General features: G+C 29.3%; 6 protein-coding genes across 12 annotated transcripts in view; 3 read left to right on the forward strand and 3 right to left on the reverse strand.

Moving 5' to 3' along the window:
* The window catches only part of LOC122630332 (host cell factor 2-like), a 36,641-nt gene extending 31,823 nt beyond the window's left edge, over positions 1-4,818 (forward strand). For all 5 annotated transcript variants that reach the window (XM_043814735.1, XM_043814745.1, XM_043814725.1 and 2 more), the window contains exon 8: positions 51-4,818. In XM_043814735.1, the coding sequence (XP_043670670.1) occupies positions 51-858 (808 nt within the window). In that variant the 3' untranslated portion in view covers positions 859-4,818. The remainder of the gene's footprint in view (positions 1-50) is intronic.
* A 118-nt stretch (positions 4,819-4,936) lies between these two features.
* LOC122630395 (zinc finger CCHC-type and RNA-binding motif-containing protein 1-like) lies at positions 4,937-6,197 on the reverse strand. Of its 2 annotated transcripts, none has more exons than XM_043814866.1 (4): positions 5,889-6,197; positions 5,698-5,792; positions 5,220-5,569; positions 4,937-5,133 (listed from the first exon to the last, which is right to left on the reverse strand). In XM_043814866.1, exons 1-4 carry the CDS (start codon positions 5,999-6,001, stop codon positions 4,993-4,995), a joined length of 699 nt encoding a protein of 232 aa, XP_043670801.1. In that variant the 5' UTR covers positions 6,002-6,197; the 3' UTR covers positions 4,937-4,992. The 2 variants fall into 2 exon arrangements, with proteins under 2 accessions (XP_043670801.1, XP_043670794.1); XM_043814859.1 differs by having other exon boundaries at positions 5,220-5,573; positions 5,681-5,792; positions 5,889-6,193.
* Positions 6,198-6,455: 258 nt separating this feature from the next.
* LOC122630386 (syntenin-1-like) lies at positions 6,456-8,871 on the forward strand. Its single transcript, XM_043814847.1, has 8 exons — positions 6,456-6,806; positions 7,148-7,209; positions 7,326-7,517; positions 7,600-7,710; positions 8,051-8,286; positions 8,370-8,523; positions 8,613-8,722; positions 8,798-8,871. Exons 2-8 carry the CDS (start codon positions 7,159-7,161, stop codon positions 8,850-8,852), a joined length of 909 nt encoding a protein of 302 aa, XP_043670782.1. The 5' UTR covers positions 6,456-6,806; positions 7,148-7,158; the 3' UTR covers positions 8,853-8,871.
* A 1,173-nt stretch (positions 8,872-10,044) lies between these two features.
* Positions 10,045-14,914, forward strand: LOC122630274 (protein brunelleschi). Its single transcript, XM_043814612.1, has 12 exons — positions 10,045-11,213; positions 11,303-11,576; positions 11,677-11,875; positions 11,946-12,157; positions 12,224-12,422; positions 12,511-12,925; positions 12,992-13,212; positions 13,290-13,650; positions 13,731-13,887; positions 13,960-14,137; positions 14,216-14,439; positions 14,578-14,914. The coding sequence occupies exons 1-12, from the start codon at positions 10,276-10,278 to the stop codon at positions 14,767-14,769; spliced, it is 3,570 nt and encodes a 1,189-aa protein (XP_043670547.1). The 5' UTR covers positions 10,045-10,275; the 3' UTR covers positions 14,770-14,914.
* On the reverse strand, positions 13,675-17,160 carry LOC122630356 (ATP-dependent DNA helicase PIF1). Of its 2 annotated transcripts, XM_043814791.1 has the most exons (2): positions 16,276-17,160; positions 13,675-16,155 (listed from the first exon to the last, which is right to left on the reverse strand). In XM_043814791.1, exons 1-2 carry the CDS (start codon positions 16,934-16,936, stop codon positions 15,065-15,067), a joined length of 1,752 nt encoding a protein of 583 aa, XP_043670726.1. In that variant the 5' UTR covers positions 16,937-17,160; the 3' UTR covers positions 13,675-15,064. The 2 variants fall into 2 exon arrangements, with proteins under 2 accessions (XP_043670726.1, XP_043670717.1); XM_043814782.1 differs by having other exon boundaries at positions 13,675-17,160.
* Positions 17,161-17,653: 493 nt separating this feature from the next.
* On the reverse strand, positions 17,654-18,591 carry LOC122630416 (NADH dehydrogenase [ubiquinone] 1 alpha subcomplex subunit 13). The gene is made up of 3 exons (XM_043814891.1): positions 18,397-18,591; positions 18,169-18,319; positions 17,654-18,018 (listed from the first exon to the last, which is right to left on the reverse strand). Exons 1-3 carry the CDS (start codon positions 18,491-18,493, stop codon positions 17,811-17,813), a joined length of 456 nt encoding a protein of 151 aa, XP_043670826.1. The 5' UTR covers positions 18,494-18,591; the 3' UTR covers positions 17,654-17,810.
* Between the last annotated feature and the right edge of the window lie 823 nt (positions 18,592-19,414).

Here is a 19,414-nt window from a genome sequence, read left to right on the forward strand (position 1 = left end):
AAATATTTTATAGATAATTAACGATAAAATCAATTGATTTAATCCCACAGAGATTTTTCTTCCATACATCACGCTTGTCAACCAACGAGAGGCGAAAGCTACAGTTCTCATCTTTACGAAGCAGCCCTTCAAACTCCAAAGACACCAACTACGGCTAAAATACCAACTTCAGCATCGGTCAGATTTGCTGACCTAGAAGAAGGTGAGGAATCAACGTCGGATTACGCGAGTATTGAAGCAAGAAGTCCGGGTGATCCCTTGGCTGAAGACGATTGGCCTTCAAATAGAAAATCCAAACAGTTACGTGCTATCGTTAGTTCGACGACGATACGTGAAGGCCAATTTGGCTTTTGCAATCCAAATTATTTAGGTTTGGACGAGAGCAGAAGTCATCATCATCAACATCATCATCATCATCATCATCATCACCATCATCATCAACAACAACAACAGCAGCAGCAGCAGCAGCAACAACAACAACAGCAACAACAACAAGACGGGAAATACGCTAAGATATTGAACAGTCCACCTGATAGCGTGTTGGAGGATGAACCTGGCAGGTCAGCCTCGCAAACATTCGCTGAACTTCTTGAACTTCAAGAGATCAGAAGGATTCCTAGAGCACCACCTAAGAGTTTACCTTTGGGCTCACCCTCCAGACGAGCCGTTAGTGCCTCTAGGGCCGAAAGGCAAAGGGCTAAGGTCGCAGCTAATGATGGAAATGACTCGGGAACACCTTCTTACGGACCTGCGCCTTTATATGTCTTCTTAGTTGGTGGTAAAGAAAAGGGTCAGGTCACCGTCTTTGCTAGACCTGTTTCCCTCTGGAAATTGCAGCTAGCACCGCACATTTTTTAGAAATACCTCGGGGATCCGATGATCAATTCGATTATCGATCCGACGACAGCTCCGCATTTTCAACTCATTTTTGCAATAATTGTTTCTCTTATTTTAACTTGCTTTTGTCCATCGACATTTTCTTCGGAATTATTTTTATCGCATCCCCCTCCCCTCTCCATGACAAATCTTGCTCCTCTTATTTCTTTCATCATTTGTACATCTTTGAAGTGTATATAATGTTTTCGAACGCTCGTCGATTGATTCTCTTCAACGTACTAACTTATTAACTTATTTATTATTGTTAATAATATAATTATATAATAATTTATTAATATAATTCTATGGATATATTACATGTGAAACATTTTGCATTATCCTTGAAATTTACGCATTTCTCAAACATTTTTCTAGTTAGCAGGAAAAAATATCGAATTCAAAGACTTCTACAATCAAACATAATGTAGTATTTATTTAAAAAAATTACTCACGTTACGCCTGTAGTCTTTTATAACGCGCTATTATATCGATATTGAAAAGAACAAAATATTCGAGCTTATCGATGTCGAATTTTTTTAGATCTTTTTCTTCGATATCGTTTTGATAGTATTCGAGGCGATTTTCCTTAGCGAAGAAACGTAAACTTTGTAGAATTATTTTTGAACGTACGTTTAACGGATATAATAACTTGATTCAAAACGTACGATCTAAAAGCGTGATTGGAGCGTTTAAAAAAAAAAAAAACGCGATGATCGATATCGATCATTAACGATCTATCGCTATTTTTAATGATAGTATTTTTGTGTCATTTTCAAAGTCGTCCAAAAGAAATCCATTGACACAAATTTAAAACGTCTGTTTTCTAATGGTCGTTGTTCTTTCGTGATACGAATTCTAGATACAAGAAAAATGAAAGAAAAAGATGCATAGCATAACGACGACTAAGTTGACTTTTGTATTTGTCTTACCGATAGATAGATAAAGAAACCATATGTACCATGTATGCATTTAACGTTAGTGTAGATAATTGAAATTACTTTAAGTTTCTTTTCATTTTTCGATTATTATCCGCGCTGAAATTTTCTCGTTTGAAATTAACTCATCGATTTCTATAATGCTCAGTAACATATCCATAGTGTATTGATTTGCTTGACGAAATAAAAGTGCAGTATTCATAGAGACAATTTTTAAAAGATATTCCTGTAACGAAGTATTCTTTCCTATTTTCGAATCGTCAAGTATTTTAATTTTTATGTTAAAACTATACGTAATAAGATTAATACTCGCGAATATTATACTTATTGACTCAGAGTTCATATTGAACCGTTCGATAAAGCGAGAGAATGTTTTCAACGTAAATTTGTATTAAACGATCACGATCGATGTCGAAAATTGAAACGCAGGTCAAGCCAGCGCAATGTGAACATATTGAACGCATATATTCGCGTGAATTTCAACTTTGTAAAGAAACATACGGGTACCTATATCCTATCAAAATTTTCCTAACGATTCGCATTAGATTTCTTATAATAATTACACGATGTAGTCTTATATCTATAATTATATTAAATATCGATCACGTAATTACAATACGTATGTTTATTTCAACATCGTTAAGATAGATCACACCGTGAAAGAAAATGATATATAATAAAAAATTATTTCAAATTGGCTCGCCTGATCTGCGTTTAATTATTGTGGTATGTGAACTCAATGTGCGTAGACTATAATATTAGCTTTAATATCAGATTATAAGCTTAAGATAGGATCGACGATCTTGAGTATTAATTGCAATCGATTTTCGATTGTTTTCACAGTGGATAATTAATTGAAAAACGATTTGTACAGTACTATTTCTAATCATTTCCTTTTTATCATATAAATGCTAGAACGGTAATAGCGCTTGAAAAATAATATCGATATTTTTATTTTATATTAAGAAATAAAACTTCTGTCAAAACTTGAAAATATCCTGACGATGAAACAACAGAAGTATCCACTGTGGTTGTATTTACAATCGTAGAAAATTAATTCCAATAAGCATAACGTAAGTAGAAGCGGTGAGATACGATGGAAAATTTCTTGCTCGTATAGAATTTTTATGCCCAAGAAGGCCCAACACATGTAATCCATCCATAAGTAGCTGAAGGTCAACGTGACTCGTTATAGGCTGGATATTGTTGAACTCTTTTATACTGTTAATCGTAGAGAGTCGTATTATTTAATTTTTGTCCTCGTATATCCCGATAATAGTATTTCCTTTTAGTAGGTAGGCAAATAATTTATTTGTATAAGTCTAGAGTAAGAAAATCCTTAGATTAGAAATTGATAAGAATCTATAGATACCAGAATTCGTGCAATATTACATTCATAAATTATTCAATTTTAAATAATTGTACATCTAACTACCAGTGTTTTATTATAACGATTGAAACGATTGATTGATTCGCTTTCCCAATTAGATAAAAAGATTATTATTAGAGAGAAAGGTTCTCCAGTATTCAGCCGCAGGCCACAAGACCCCCGAAAATCAATGTTTTCCATTCGTAGAGCTAGTCAATTTAAAGTCTCAGTGTACAAAACTAAAGATAAATGTTTCATACTGCGCCCATGGCCCTTTTCCTTCAATTTTTCCCAATTGTTGTGTGTAGTTAACGATCCTTATGACTGGATTAACTTATTATTGCATTGAATATGTACACATTTGCTTTTAAAAATAATAATAATAATTTACATATTTGAAATATTATTGTGTAAGAAGGATTATCGATAATATTACTGAAACTAGTTAAAGAAATCACGTTTGATGCTGGGACGCGTAAATATTTTTCAAAACGAGTATATAAATCATTCTTAAATACAAAGTGTTATTAACAGAATTGTAAAAACAAGTATCTTTTTCAAAAATTATGTTCAACATAATTATACATATCGAGAGAAAAACATTGAAACAGCCTCTATAACGAAACTAATGTTTAGAATACGCACGAATATATTGAAATGTGTTCACTGCTGAAAAACACATTTGTCATGTTCAAAGAATTTATCGTGAAGTAAATTTTCCATGCGAATCTGACTCTAATTAAAAAAGTTTTTAGAAAAAAATTCGATTTTAAAAAAGTAACATTTTCCAAATTTCGCTTTCACAATTTAATTTATAATCTAATTGAACAATGTGATATGATCTTCTAAAAGTTTTACTTGATTCATTAACTAGATTCTTTTTTTTCGTAATATAATGTGCATTAAAAAAACGAATAATCCAGTAGTCAATTATTACCGTCATCAATAATAGTTATTTACAAAATATATCTATTTATATTTATCATGTAAACAATATTTATAACATATGAAGTTGGTTCCCAAAACAGTGTAGCTGATTTGAGTGCCTACATATATACTTCGTGCAAATATATGCATTCGATATTTTTCTGGTTACAAAACAAATTCCAATGACAGTCTTGCCGCATTGTCTTCTAACTTATCACTCACAAAAAGTAAAAAAAGGATAACAAATATCGAGTGGAAAAATCTATTTCATTCTCACGAAATTTCATACCATAAAAGACAATATTTTTCCATTAATAAAGTCATAGTGACGACTTTAATTACTTTTACATTTAATATTGAAACAATATTTATACGTATATGATTTCGCAAGTATCAATTAATGATATCCTCCAATTAGTTGTCATGCTACACTTTTTTGTCTCGTTTATTAGAATAAAAATAATTGTATTTATGTAATGTACGAAAACATATTCGAAATTGTAACATTGTGTTCACTAGCCTTTCCAATATAAAGTCTGTGCAAGGATAAATGCGCAAATTTGTCGAAGTACTTAAATCCAGCATTTAGCCTCTAAAGAATAACCACTAATGGTACGTTTCATTTACTTACATTGTAATTAATGTAATGGTTATTAATAGTATATAATATTATTACGATTAGAAATACAGTATATATATAATTCTATCATATACCAAATGTTCTAAATGTGCTTGGTAAATCCACTGCAATCATTATTCCTTATTTTGTTTTCCAGTGAATTTTCTTAATATTATTTACAGGATTAATTTTAAATTAAATGTCTATAAATAAAATTTATGATTTCTATAATTACATGATAATGTCAAGTACAATCTCTTATGTTTTCATTCACTGATATCCTCTTCATCACTGAAATATGAATTCTCTTTATATCGTTTTCGTCTTACAACTGTTTCAGTATGCTCCTCATCATATTGACCTGTTGCCACCTTATGCTTATATTGTTCTAGCTCTCTAAGATGTTGCTATATCATATAAAAATAGAATATACGAATATTAAAAAGTTAATATATTGAAAAAATTTAACAAAATATTTTAGACGCTATTATACCTCCTGTTTGATAGCTGCACTTAATGTTTCCATTTCCATTTCTGAACAATTATCATCGGTATCGTCATTATCAATGTTCTTTGATTTTTTTGACTTCCTTAAACCTTCGTCACTGTCACTATCAAAATAGCTAGTATCATGAGTAACAGATGTTTTACTCTTCTTTCTTATTCTAACTTTTTTTTGTGGTGGGTCCCTTGGTCCCAACATATTATGACTACAGGCATACGATAAATGTCCTTCCTCTCCACATTCGTAACATTGGGATTTATCTGGATAATCTCTACGACGTATAAATTCTGTGCTACGTCCATTATCAACTGCTATAGAACTTCTTATAGTTCGTCCACCTATCTAATAATAAAATCATTACCATATATTTGAATATATTAACATATATTTGAAACACTATAGTTACATACTACCTAATTTTAAATATAATACAATTGATGAAAATTTACTTGTGTATTATTAAGACCTTTTGCACACGAAGAAGCATCTTCTGGTTTTAAAAACAACACAAATGCAACCCCACGACTACGTCGTGTAATTTTATCTTTCATTACAGTTACTCTGTACGAACGTTAAAAGGTTATGTTTTATTAAATTATTATATATTAATATATCGATAAATATTAAACATAAAATCTAATTATATCGAAGACTTACTTCACTATCTTTCCGTAACTTTGTAAAAGTTGATGTATATCATTATTTGTTAATGAAAATGGTAAATTTGATATATATACAGTAGATTTACTAGGCACTATACCTCCACTCATAATTTCAATATCACATTACTCTGATTCAACAAATTTATCTTAAAAGTTCTTATGCCTGTACTTTATGTCAAAATATGAATAAATAGATTATCAGTGCCCATACTTTAAGATTACATTATTCGTCGATAAATCGAAAGAAATAATAATCAGATAATAAACAAAACATTGCATGGAGTACCAAAATCCATATTTATAGAATTTCAATCTAGATGTCTCTGCATTCGGTTAGCGCCATTATTGAATTCACGATTTATTCCATTTTTTTCTTTTTTTCTTTTTCCATAATTATATAAATAATTTCGTTAACAATTCTATTAAATCTATTTAAATCTATAATATTTTTAAATATTATATCATTCGGGGAAGGAACAATTGAATAGATGTTTTTTTAATATAAAGATAAATCTTTTTAGGGGTGTTTCAAGAAATTGCACATTCAGTGAACACTGTATCGTGCGTAATGAACTGAGAGCATGAAAAAATCAATTATACACTAAAAATTTATTATATATCGAATAGAGAATGCAATTGTGATCTACGTTGATGCATCTGTTATAGTTGATGTTGCTGACGTATTAGATAAAGTTTAGATTTGACAACACTGGATATAGTACAAATGTTATCGCAAATTCTGAAACAGTGTCAGTTGAGTATGAGTCAATACAAGAACTATATGCTTCACTGAGTGTGTACGCATCGAACGTACTAATAACGCACTTTATCTCAGTAGTTTTTTGACAGTTTGTCCTTCTTTACAAGTTTTACATATATCAACGTTTATTCTTGGTTTACAAGTGTTAATCAAGTAAGTACAATTTTTTCAAATTAAATATTTTTACGATATTAAAAATTGTTGATAAAATCTAATCTAATAATACTTGACTTAATATCATTGAATCGTTATATTACGTCTTGTGACGTGAATATCCCATGACTAAATATAATGAATTGTTTTTTCCATAAAAAAATAAGTTAAAAGAAAATAGGACTAGAAAAAATATTATCAACGATTTAAATCAAATCTTATGCTATTTAATTCTTTCCAGAAATATTGTAAATATGACAAACATATTGTCTTACAATATGATTAATAATCTTTGTGTAATCTGCAATTTCTAATTATTTTCTGAAATTATATAATTCCAGAAACATACAAAATGTCTTTCTATCCGACTCTGGAAGATATGAAGGTGGATCATATGATGAAAGTAAGTAAAATCTTTAATCTTAGGAATTTAACCTTACTAATGGTTAATATACTATGTCAATATACTAATAGTTAATATTATGTTTTGAGATATTACCAAAGTCTTTATTCTTATAGGCTCAAATGCAAGAGGAATCTCAATATATTACTCCGCCATCAATTGAACCTATGGCACCTTCTGCTCCTGTTTTTGATTCTTCTCCATCTGGCCCTATATATCCTTCTTTAGGAAATTATATGGGTTTGGAGTTAAGCAATGAAATAATTTCAAATAATTTACCTGAACAAATTGTTTCTACCCAAACAAATGTAAGTCATAATATATATTTTCTGATATATGTCTATATAATTTATAATTTTCATCTTTTATAATTTTTATTTTTAATTTTAGAGGGCAGGAATACTTGCAGAAACATCCAGAATATCATCTGGTATGATAGCACCACTTTCTGGACAATCTTTGGGTCTGCAACGAGCACAAGTTACAAATGGGATTAGAGAGGTAATATACGAAGTATTTCGCTTAAAACAGGCTACCTAAATTTTTCATTTATATGTAATAAAATGAACAATAATTTTTATGTAACTTTTTAATGGTTTTTTTCAAGTTTCTTTTATATATACACACATTTTACAGAATCAAATACATGAACTTAAAAAAAGCATTAAAAATATATTTATAAAAAAAATTTTCTTCTATCTGATTCGTCTTTTGAAATCATTTATATTACACAAGAATATTTTTAATATTATCACAAATATATATTTATATATTGTTGTTACATTAATGTAATAAAAATATTTCTATTAGTACTCTTATAATAACTATAATTTTATTTCAGCTAACATTATGCAAAGATAAAGATAGAAAAGTGGGCCTAAGAGTACATTCAGTAAATAATGGTATCTTTGTATGTCTTGTAAGTCAAGATTCTCCAGCTGCACTTGCAGGATTGCGTTTTGGTGATCAAATTTTAAGTATTAATGATGAATGTATAGCTGGTTATACAATGGACCAAGTGCACAAACTGTTTCGTAATGCTGATGTTAATGGTATTAAAGTTGTTGTGCGTGATAGGTTGGTTAAAATTTACTATTATATATTTCAAATTTTCATATATATTATATTAATAAATTTATTTTTAATCTATTTAATTTTAGACCATTTGAACGTACTGTAACTATGCACAAAGATAGTTCTGGCAACATGGGATTTCAATTTAAAAATGGAAAAATAATTGCATTAGTAAGAGATTCTTCAGCTGCACGAAATGGATTATTAATTGATCACCAGATACTAGAAATTAATGGCAAGGTATATAATTTTCTGTTTATATTTTTCTCTAATAAATCTATTATTAATGAAAATAATTTAACAGATAATTTAACAATATTATTTTTCAGAATGTGGTTGGGTTGAAGGACAAACAAATTACAACAGAAATAGATAATGGTGGATATGTTATTACAGTTACTGTAATTCCATCATATATTTATGACCACATGGTTAAAAAGTATGTAATTTCAATTTATTGTCACATCAAACAAAATCATTGAAAACATTAAAATATTTATAACTTTTATTATAGGATGTCAACCAGTTTATTAAAAACATTAATGGATCATTCTGTGCCAATTGTATAAAGAATTACAACCTACAAATTAAAAAATCTACTCTTTGGTTACATTCTATATTTTATAATGAGGAACTACATATATCAAGATAATCTTAATATTGTCATAACATTTATGATAAGTATTCTATAAATATTCCACTATTGCACAAAATGTTATTACACAGTACTGATGCAGCACACATAACATATTAATTCTTATTAATATATATATATATATATATATATATATATATATATATATATGTTGAGTGATTTTTAGATATAAAAGAAAAAAATAAGCAAGATATTAACAACGCACATGAAAATTTTTAATTTCAATATTTTTACATCATGTGATAATAGCACTTTCATTTAATATGTATACATAATGTAAGAAGGTATTTTTTATTTGTATTTTGTTCCGTAACTGTTGAATACTTTGATTATTTTATTATATATTTATTGTTTATGTAATGTTTAAAACATAAAAGATACAATAGCAATAAAGATTGCTATACACATTTATATTTTAAAATATAGATGGTATATAATGCTGCATTCATTTATGTTTATCAATGATATTTTTCATTAAAAGACTGTTATTTTATAGAAACAACAATAGAAGAGAAAGTCAAATATTTAATAAAAACAACAATTTAAATTGGCTTAGTGCTTAATATAGTTAGATATGAACTATATATAGAAAATTGCTCATGTTATTCTATTATTGTTGCATGAGAGAACTTAAATACCCATATGTCTATAGATCCAATGTCTATATGATATACATATTTTTTTACAATACTCTTCTTTATTGCCAATGTTAGTATGGTGTTATTTCTATTATACATAAATTTGTTAAATATACAGTCTATATCTTACGTAGAAAAATGTCATATATACAGTATATTAGCATATTGTTATTTCCTTTTGTGCCACATTTTATAATAGAATTTCACTATTTAGTTACATATATAAAAATAAAAATATGTAAACATTGTAAATGTTAAGGCAAAAAATAATAAATTAAATGATCAATTACTTCAGTATTATATATTCTAACCTGCTAATTATAACTGATAATAAAGATTGTTAACATATGTTAATAATAAAACCGAAGAAAGATTATGAGATCTAAACGAGAATAAATCGGATGCCATTTTTTTTTTTTTATTCAGCTCAGCTGATTACACGATAATTGCGCGTGCGCATTTCTTATTTTCAAAATGGCAGTAACAAGATGCATTGATACTTGTCATTCGTGTGTCTTACAATCACATACGTTTCATATAATAAACTGTATTAAGTATCTAATATTATTATGATTCTGATGCATATTAATTTCGAAGTACAGTTTTTCATAAGAACTCATTTCGATTATATAAAAAGAACAATGTCGACGTTCGCCTAAGGTACTTAACATAAGTACCCTTATATACTGAGTGACATAAATGCGCTCGGCTATTAGTGTTATCTTGTCGAGTCCAGTACCCGACAATAAGATGTCTCACCCTGATTACGAGCAAACCGCTCATGATCACGCGGCACTGCTTTTACTTTTAAGACCGATTGGTACCCAGATAAAACAAAAAACAGTTTCCAGATTATTTGAACGTATTATCAAGGCAGGGAGTAGATTTACTGTAAGAGATTCCTCTGGTAATACACGAGAAATACTTGCTCGATTCGTCAAAGAACATCCTGTGGAAAATAATGACTGGGGAGAATTTCAAACACATAGAAGACTTTTAGGTTTGATTACATTTGGCAAGTACGATAATCAAACAGAATTGAATGAACTATGCAGACTTCATGAAACCTTAAAAGTAAAATATAGTGCCACATTGTATGATTCTCGAGCAATTCTATTTGGACCATTAGAATCAAATAATCCTCGTGATCCACCAGAGTCATTTAGTACTCCTTCTAATTTTAAAACACAAGCTGTTTTTTATACAGATGAATCCTGTTCTGATCTTGAAACATATATTGTGGAATGTCTTCATTCGCTATTTTGGATTTTAGAGTCTAAAAGATTAGAACGATCTAGAGAGAAAGTAGATCGTGTGTCTCTTCTTTTAGCACCATTTGAAAAAAAAGACTTCATAGGCTTAGACCTTGAATCTAGGAACAATAGAAAAAGATGTGTGGGACGTATGACAAAACATTTGGGAGATTTGTGCCTTCAAGCTGGGCTGCCAGCTGAAGCATTGTATCATTATAATTCAGCAGCTAATGTGTTGCAAGCCGTTAATGATTGGTTATGGCTTGGTGCAGCTTATGAAGGATTATGTGCTGCTTCTGTTTTAGTTTTGTATCCTAATATGTGTAGAAATCTTCCATTACAAAGAAATTCTTCTCTTCAAGAAGGAAGTCCAGGTAAGCAAAGGTATGTATAATTTATAATATTTATATTTTTTATAGCAACTTAGAATTTCATATTTATATATTATTTATTTATAAATTATATATTTGTAGACGAGGTTCTCAAGCTGTTGCTGTATTACCATCACCACCAACTATTGACGTAGTAAAAACAAATATGCCACATATTTTATTACCTGAGGAAATTTCTAAAAAATATCGTGAAGCTATTGTTCATTATAGTAAATATCAGTGTGCAGGTATAATTGAAACAGAAGCTAGCTTTAAAGGAACAAGGATATCAATAGAACAGAATTGTACCTTACAGGCTGCATCTTATTTAAACAATGTTATATTTATCAATTTAACTTTGAGTGAGCAAGAAAAGGTATCGATAGATTTTTTATTACAAATTACAAATTTGAGATTTATAATATAACAATATTTTATTAAATATATATACATATTGTTTTCTATATTTATTTTAGATCGATCGTTTTACTACATTATCAGATTTATATACAAGTTTTGGTTTTATAAGAAAAGCGGCATTTTGTTTACGATTAGCTGCTACCCGCCATGTTTCTCAAAACAATCCTAGCCCAGATTGGCAACAATGTTATAATTTAATGTTACAAGCTACTTCTGGTTTCAAATTATCTTTAGATCCTATCGATATGCCTGCAGGTAATAAATACTGTAGATTTCTTTTATTTCTTAGAAGTTTTTCTTTAATATAATTATATTTTTTATATAGATGGACATAGAGGTTGGCCTGTTATTCAAATACATGTTATAAACGAACTTGTTGCTACTGCAAATCGTATGGGTAATCCAGCATTAGCTACAAGACATTTGACGTTTTTACTTCAAACAATGTACAATCATTTAGCTCCTGCCGAGCGTAAAGAAACTGCTTTACAACTTCAAACTGTATCTCAACAATGTGAAGGTGCTCCTGTTCCCCTTGTAAGTTAAACAAATGTACTATATAAATACATTCTATAATAAAACTATATTTTTTGTTTCTAATAGGTCTTAGATTCTGGAACAGTCATACCACCAGCTAATTTAATAAATATACCAAAAACAAAATACTTTTCTCTGAAAAATTTACAACCACATTTACAGCCGCAAAAAATCGAACGAGTCAAAGAAGATCATGGCCCATTTTTATTTACACCTATTAACTTTGGTTCATTAGAACGTAAAACTATGTCCAAAAGTAAAATGGGTACTGTAATCCATAGCTTACATTGAACAAATACCTTTGGACATATGATCCATCTATCATTAATTACATGGAGCTTATTATATTATAGATTACTTATGGGTCGAAGGAGATATCTGTGAAGTATCAATGCAATTTATAAATCCATTACCATTTGAATTGCATGTGTCTAATATGAGACTTCTTACTAATGGTGTTGTATTTGAATCAATACCAGAAAGTATCACACTTCCTGCTGAATCTGGACCTATAGCAGTTACTTTAGCTGGTCGACCTAAAGAAATTGGAGATTTAGAAATTCTTGGTTTCAGTACACACACATTAGGAGTTAAGTCCAATTGTAGATTAAGGCATATGGAAGGAATGATACATCCTCAGTATACTATTGAGGTAATTCCAGCTTTACCAAGATTAGACGTTGCCACGAGTTTACCTCAAACTGCGAGTTTCAGCTCCGGTGAAAATATCGTTACGAGTGCTAGTATATCGTTATATGGAGGGGAAAGGTTCGTTTTTTGAAAATATCTAGATTTCTTTAAACTAAAAGTATAATCTTATTTGATCCTTTTCAGTGCTGAATGTACTATAACAATAACAAATGTAGGCCAAGTTCCTATTGAAATGATAGAATTGTCAGTACAATCTACTTTAGATACAGTCACAGAAGGAAAAATATTTAAATGGAGCGATGAAAATTTAATGACCCAATTGCCCTTGCAACCTCGTACTAGTGCAAGTCTTACATTATATCTATATGCTGCCACAGACTTTATTGCACCTGTATCTAGAAATGGTAATATTTTTTTTTATACGTGTTAATAAGAAGACAGAACAACTATTTGTTAATTTATATATGTATATACTTTTCAGATATCAATAGCAGTAGTTATCTCAGTCAACCAAGTAGTTTATTATCACATTCAGGACACAGTTCACTACCATCTAGATTAAGTTCTCCATCTCATCATACTAAAAGACAATCTGAACTGACTTCTTCCTTTAGATCTGGTTTGAGTTCTCACTCTGGTCATTCCTCTTTAGCGAGTACACGATTGTCTAAACTTGCAGTGCCATTGCATAACTCAAATATTATTGAAGGACAATTGAAAATAAAATATTCTGGCGGTTCTGGCTTAGCAGCAGGGTATTGTAGAATTTCATCTGTTTTTATAACAGTTGAAATGTTACCTAGTATACATATTACAAATTGGGATGTGTTACCAGCAGAAACGTAAGTAAAATGAATAATCATAAATATTACATATTTTTTTTTATTCAATCTAATACTTCGTTATAAAAAATAATGTCTAGGTCATCTCAATTTTATCTTGTATTGGACGTTACAAATATGACGAATCATGAAATGGAGTTACATTATACTCAAAGCAAGTGTATATATATGGAAGGCAAAGAACCATGTAGAATACCAGTCCCAGTAGATAGATGTCCACTTAATAAATTATCCATGGTATTATTTCTTATATTTACTTGTTTATTATCTGTTTATTTATTACTTATTTTATTAATCTTTTGTTTTTAGTTAAATGGAGGAGGAGATGTTGGAGAGCTTCAAAAAGTTTGCGCTGAGCATATTGCTTCGTTAGTAGATTTACGTTGGCAATTATTAGGTACCGAATCTACTGGAAAAGCAACTCTTTCTGGCATTACTCTTACTCAAGATATGTTGGATCTTGTTAGAATGAGTCCTTTACAATGGGGTATGTTTAAATATTACCTTATATAATTTATTTGTAGTGCAAATATAAAAAATACATTTACATTGAATTGTTTTACAGAAGTAACAATAAATGATACAATGGTAAAGGCTCAAGACGAGTTAACATGTAATTTGGGCGAATGTGTTAATATTGGTATAGGTGTATGTAATGCATTAGAACATCCTCTTAGTGATCTTATATTATCTATAAATTTCTATCAAGATCATCATAATGGAGTTAATAATTATCAACTAGATACAAGATTGTCCATTGCTGGTGCAAATAAAGTGATGCTTCCAGCTGTAAGTAAATATTTTGACATACATCTTTTAATTGTATATCAACATATATATATATCATCTAATATCACATTTCTATATATTTATCGTTTTTATAATACTATGAAAAAAACATTTAATTCAAAACTATTTACATTACAGTTACAGGAATATGGGAGAGCATATCACGAGTGTCGAGTAGTATTTTTTACCGCTGGCCAGTATAAAATAGATATTCAATGCAGTAGTAAAGAAACAACACCAAATACTCCAACATTATGTTCAGAACTCATAAATGCTGGACATACGTGGCGTTATATACCACCGATAGAAATCACAGTAGATGATTATTAAATTTCATTGTGCTATTGCTTGCATTGTAATATTTGTATAAAATATTGAAGGACATCTATGCCTTGTTGTTATGATCAAGTGCTTAGAATTAAACATAAACTTTTACTTTCTTTAATAAAAGGAAAGATTATGAGATCTGTCAAAATACTGTTTTCAAAATATTTTTTTTACTACAAAAATATATCTTCTTATTTCTCATTCATTTCATTTTATCTTTTTAATATCTAAACATTATATCTTATAATATTTATCAAATTATTAAGTAATTTTTAGTCTATTTATTAAAATATTTTATTCATATAACATTACTTACTAATTTTAGCTTTTTTTTTCCTATAGGAATCATTTCCATTTCATGTAAATTTCTTCTAAATTTTTTATAAAATTCAAGTACAGTAGTATTAGCCCATACTTGCTGACTGTTAAAATCTAAAATGCGTAATGATTGCAAACTTTGTGCTCTTGAGAGAGCAACATAAGATTGACCAGCGTCAAAAACTCTAGAGAGACACATTTCAACACAATCTAAAGTTAAACCTTGACTTTTATGTATGGAAAAAGCCCATGCCAATTTTAATGGAATTTGTTTTCTATGCACAGTAACACCCGATGCAGTTCTTATAGACCATTTTTCTATTTTGGTATGATAAATATTTCCTGATCTAAGTTGAATTACTGGTAAATCATCTACAAACTTAGTAACTATTCCTCTAGCTCCATTCACTAAACCATTTGAAATATTAATATTTTTTACTAACATAACTTGAGCACCAATTTTTAAAGTTAATTTGCTAGGTACAGGCAATTGTTGATCTAATGCTTTGCTCATCATTTCATCAGAGTCTTGTGCTGTATAAATTTTAATAGCTCCTTTTAATTCATTCAATTGAAAGTTATTGATTTCATCAGCTTCATTTATATGAGAACACAATCTAGTTGCTAGAATTCCATTACTTTCGATCTTTTGTTTTGCAGTGGCCTTAAGAATATTAGAAATACTTTCTGTAACTCTTCCTATTCTAATATTATTTAAAATTTTTATAAACTCTGGATCTTTTTGTCTATGTACTATTTTTAATTCAAAATTAAAATGAACACATTTCTCCCATGCCTCACTTTGAAAGCAAAATTTTATTTTTTCATCTCTCTTGGATACAGGTGGTAATTGAAAAAAATCTCCACATAAAATCAGTTGTATACCACCAAAAGGTTTTTCATTCTTACGTATATGCCTTGCAACTACTTCTAATTTATCAAAAAATTCTGCATCTACCATAGAAATTTCATCTACGATTAAATGTTTTGTTTTTCTCCATACTGCAGCTGAAGAAGAACGAGACGCTAGTTGTAAAGATCTTTCTAAAGTTCCACTTCCAATTCCAATTCCTGCAAATTGATGCAAAGTAATACCTCCAATATGACAAGCAGCAACAGCTGTACTGGCTGTAGCTATTGTTACATCTGGTGGTAATGCTGCTATTATCTTCTTCAATAAAAATGATTTACCAGTGCCTGCACTACCAGTAAAAAATACATTTTTTCCATTAAGTACGGCACTTAAAACTTTACTTTGTTCTTCTGTCATATCTCCTACAGTTGGATTTTCATATAATTTCTTGGCTATAGGTAATGTAGATGTATGTTCGTTGAAACGTTTTCGTTTTTTTAAAGCACTAGGTGATGGTGTAGTAACCGTTGCGCGAGATATTTCCTTTGCTTTTTCCTTTGCTTTATTAACTTCTGTACTTGTTACTGGACTAATTTCTTGAATACCACCTAATGGTATATTCGATAACAATTTTTCTTTCAACGATTTATCTGATGATTTTTTGACTTGCCCTGTCATTTTAATAAATATCGTTTTTAAGAAATTTATCAACGAAGCTGAGGGAGCATTAGATAAAAAAAGTGTACAGTTTTCTTCTTGAAATTTAATAGACGCTTTACCCTCATTCATAAATTTATTGAATACAGAAATTTTTTTTAATGTTAACTTCGTTGTTGCATTTGCTTTCTCTGCATGTATTTCTATGATCATATCTCGGAAATTGTCCCGTATCAAACGCAAAGACGCGGATTTATGAGTTATTTTTCGAATAATAGATCCATGTTTGTCGAGCCATTCTACTACTACTGTACAAGACAACGTATAACTATCTGAATCCATCACTCTTTATACTTCCTTCTAACCTTTAAACTAAACTTGATACAATCTTTATATTATATGTTTACCAACTTTATGGATTATAACTTGAGATCAACAATTATGTTTAAATACTAAAAAGAGAGCATAAATATTTCTAACCTTTTTAATAAGTCAAACTTAATAAAACCCACGCTTTCGAAACTATTTTATTTAGTTATCCATAATGAAACAAATGATATACGAATTAAAAATACACATATATAGATGGACTTTAAAATTTGTTTTACGTTCCGCAGATGGCGTTAAGATAGCAAGCAGCATAATGACCAATAAGAGAACAGTTAAATGACATCTATCGTCAATGTTGGGAAATACTATTCAAACAGAAACTCAGTATTCCTTCGTTATTTGATTATTGGTACACGTTGATCTAACTTGCGCAGTGTTTGTTAGATTAAAAATTGTTAATCGTATATCTTATTTTATATATTTCTTTTTTTTTCAAATAATTTATTTTACTAATAAAGTCTGTATCTAATAATTAAAGTAGGTGATTCTATAAAAGACATAACAATATTTAAATTTATTTAAAGGTTATAGCAATATATATATATCTTAGATAAATAAAAGAATTATGCACGTATAGAAACTATATTTGTGTATTATATTTTTAAAGTATTTTATATCAGTTAATTATTTACCATAATGGAATATATATAATTCAGAAAACAATATTAATTGTTTGCTATTTTATTTTAATCAAAAAACAGCCTGTAATAATCTTGTTAGAGATACATAAAGATTTGGAATCTTTTAGGGTTATGTGCAGTATTTCTGCATATATTTATTTAATCTCTACCTTAACAGATTACTATTTTCATTAAATATATCATTTTTATGATGTTAACTTTAATAGACGTTTAGCTTCATAATCTTTTGGACTTGCATGTATAAAGTATTCGATATGATCTGGTTCTATAAATTGATCTTCCGGTACTGTTTTATATATTGGATCTCCAAAATATGTACCTACTTTCCATCCAGGATAATACTTCATCAACTCCTTTTCTTCTGCGACATTACGCTTGACTTGTTTTAAAAATCTGAATATTGTTATGTTGATATTTATGATTCCAATTAATAAAAAATCATTCAATATATCATATGGTAAGATTGTTACTAGTATATGTATGTATAATGACTCAAATAAAACATTTTGTTCTTCAAAATTTAATTAAAACTAATGGACTTACGTTCGATCTCTTTCAGCAAGTAAAATAGGTAATAATGCAAATTGAGCGCTTTTCATTTCTATCTTTTCTCGCATTATCCTTTTCCATTCTATGAAATATATGTAATGCCCCACCACAGTAGAAAATAGACATAAACCTAAAGCAAGCCGTCCTAAAAAATATTTAATTGTAGCTTTTTTCTAATAGTGGATATTACAAAATTATACTTATAAGAATGACAAGGATTACCTCCAAGAAAAGTACGTAAAGGGACACGTTCTGTTGGGATAGGACGATAACCTTCTTTCGGAGGTAAGTCTTGAGTAAAACCACTCGCAGTACTCATATTTCTCTCTCGATATATCCTATCTTTAATCCATTAAAACTGAAGTATAACGTAACAGCAGAAATCTTCAGTTTCTTTTTGCTTACAAAATCACTAGATTTAGAAAAAAAAATGAACACTATATCGATGTAGTAACTATTTGTGACCTACCAACATTGCTAGTCAAAAATGTAATAATATTAGTAAATTTATCCTGTACTTTATAAGTCACTTTATAGAAAATAAATGACAATTAAGAATGTTATTTGTAATAAAGAAATTAACCTATAACAAACAATCTGAAATAGAAAAATGTAAAGTGACAACGATCGTCTGATGGCGCCATTTTCAAATCGAAGAAAGTATTCAGTCGACGTGAATATCGCATAGATATTCTTATATTATCTTTCTTATTTCTTATATTCTATTCTTATATTTCTTTTTCCTTCATTAATCGTTTATATTTATTACATTATATCATATATTCGCGCTAGATCGTACTTTGTATCGTAAAAAAAGTCTTATATCTATGTATATTTAAAATATGTATACAATTTTCCATCAAATATTCCTTTTATCGCTTTTAAATATATATTTTCGTGAAATATGAAAATAATAATGATAAAAAAAAAGAAAAAGAAAAGAAAATATATAAAGAGAGAAATATGAAAGACGTCCTTAGCAGAAAACGTAGTAGAAATGTATTTCCTTACGAGTCACGCACGTACGTCCGATTGAGAGTGACAAATCGGTATGGAGGTAGCAAGAAGTTAAAAGAGTGGGGATACGATGGAAACATTGGTGGGGGTATAGCGGTTCTGTCGTTGATTACGTCGGTAGTGTTGAAGCGGTGAGGCCACCGTAAAGGCCGTATTTAAACCAACAGGTGTTCGTTCGACTTTCGGGACGTATCAATTCTCTTTTATTATTTTTTTTCTTTCT

The sequence above is a fragment of the Vespula pensylvanica genome, chromosome 1 (assembly GCF_014466175.1).
Source record: "Vespula pensylvanica isolate Volc-1 chromosome 1, ASM1446617v1, whole genome shotgun sequence".
Taxonomy (NCBI): Eukaryota; Metazoa; Arthropoda; class Insecta; order Hymenoptera; family Vespidae; genus Vespula; species Vespula pensylvanica.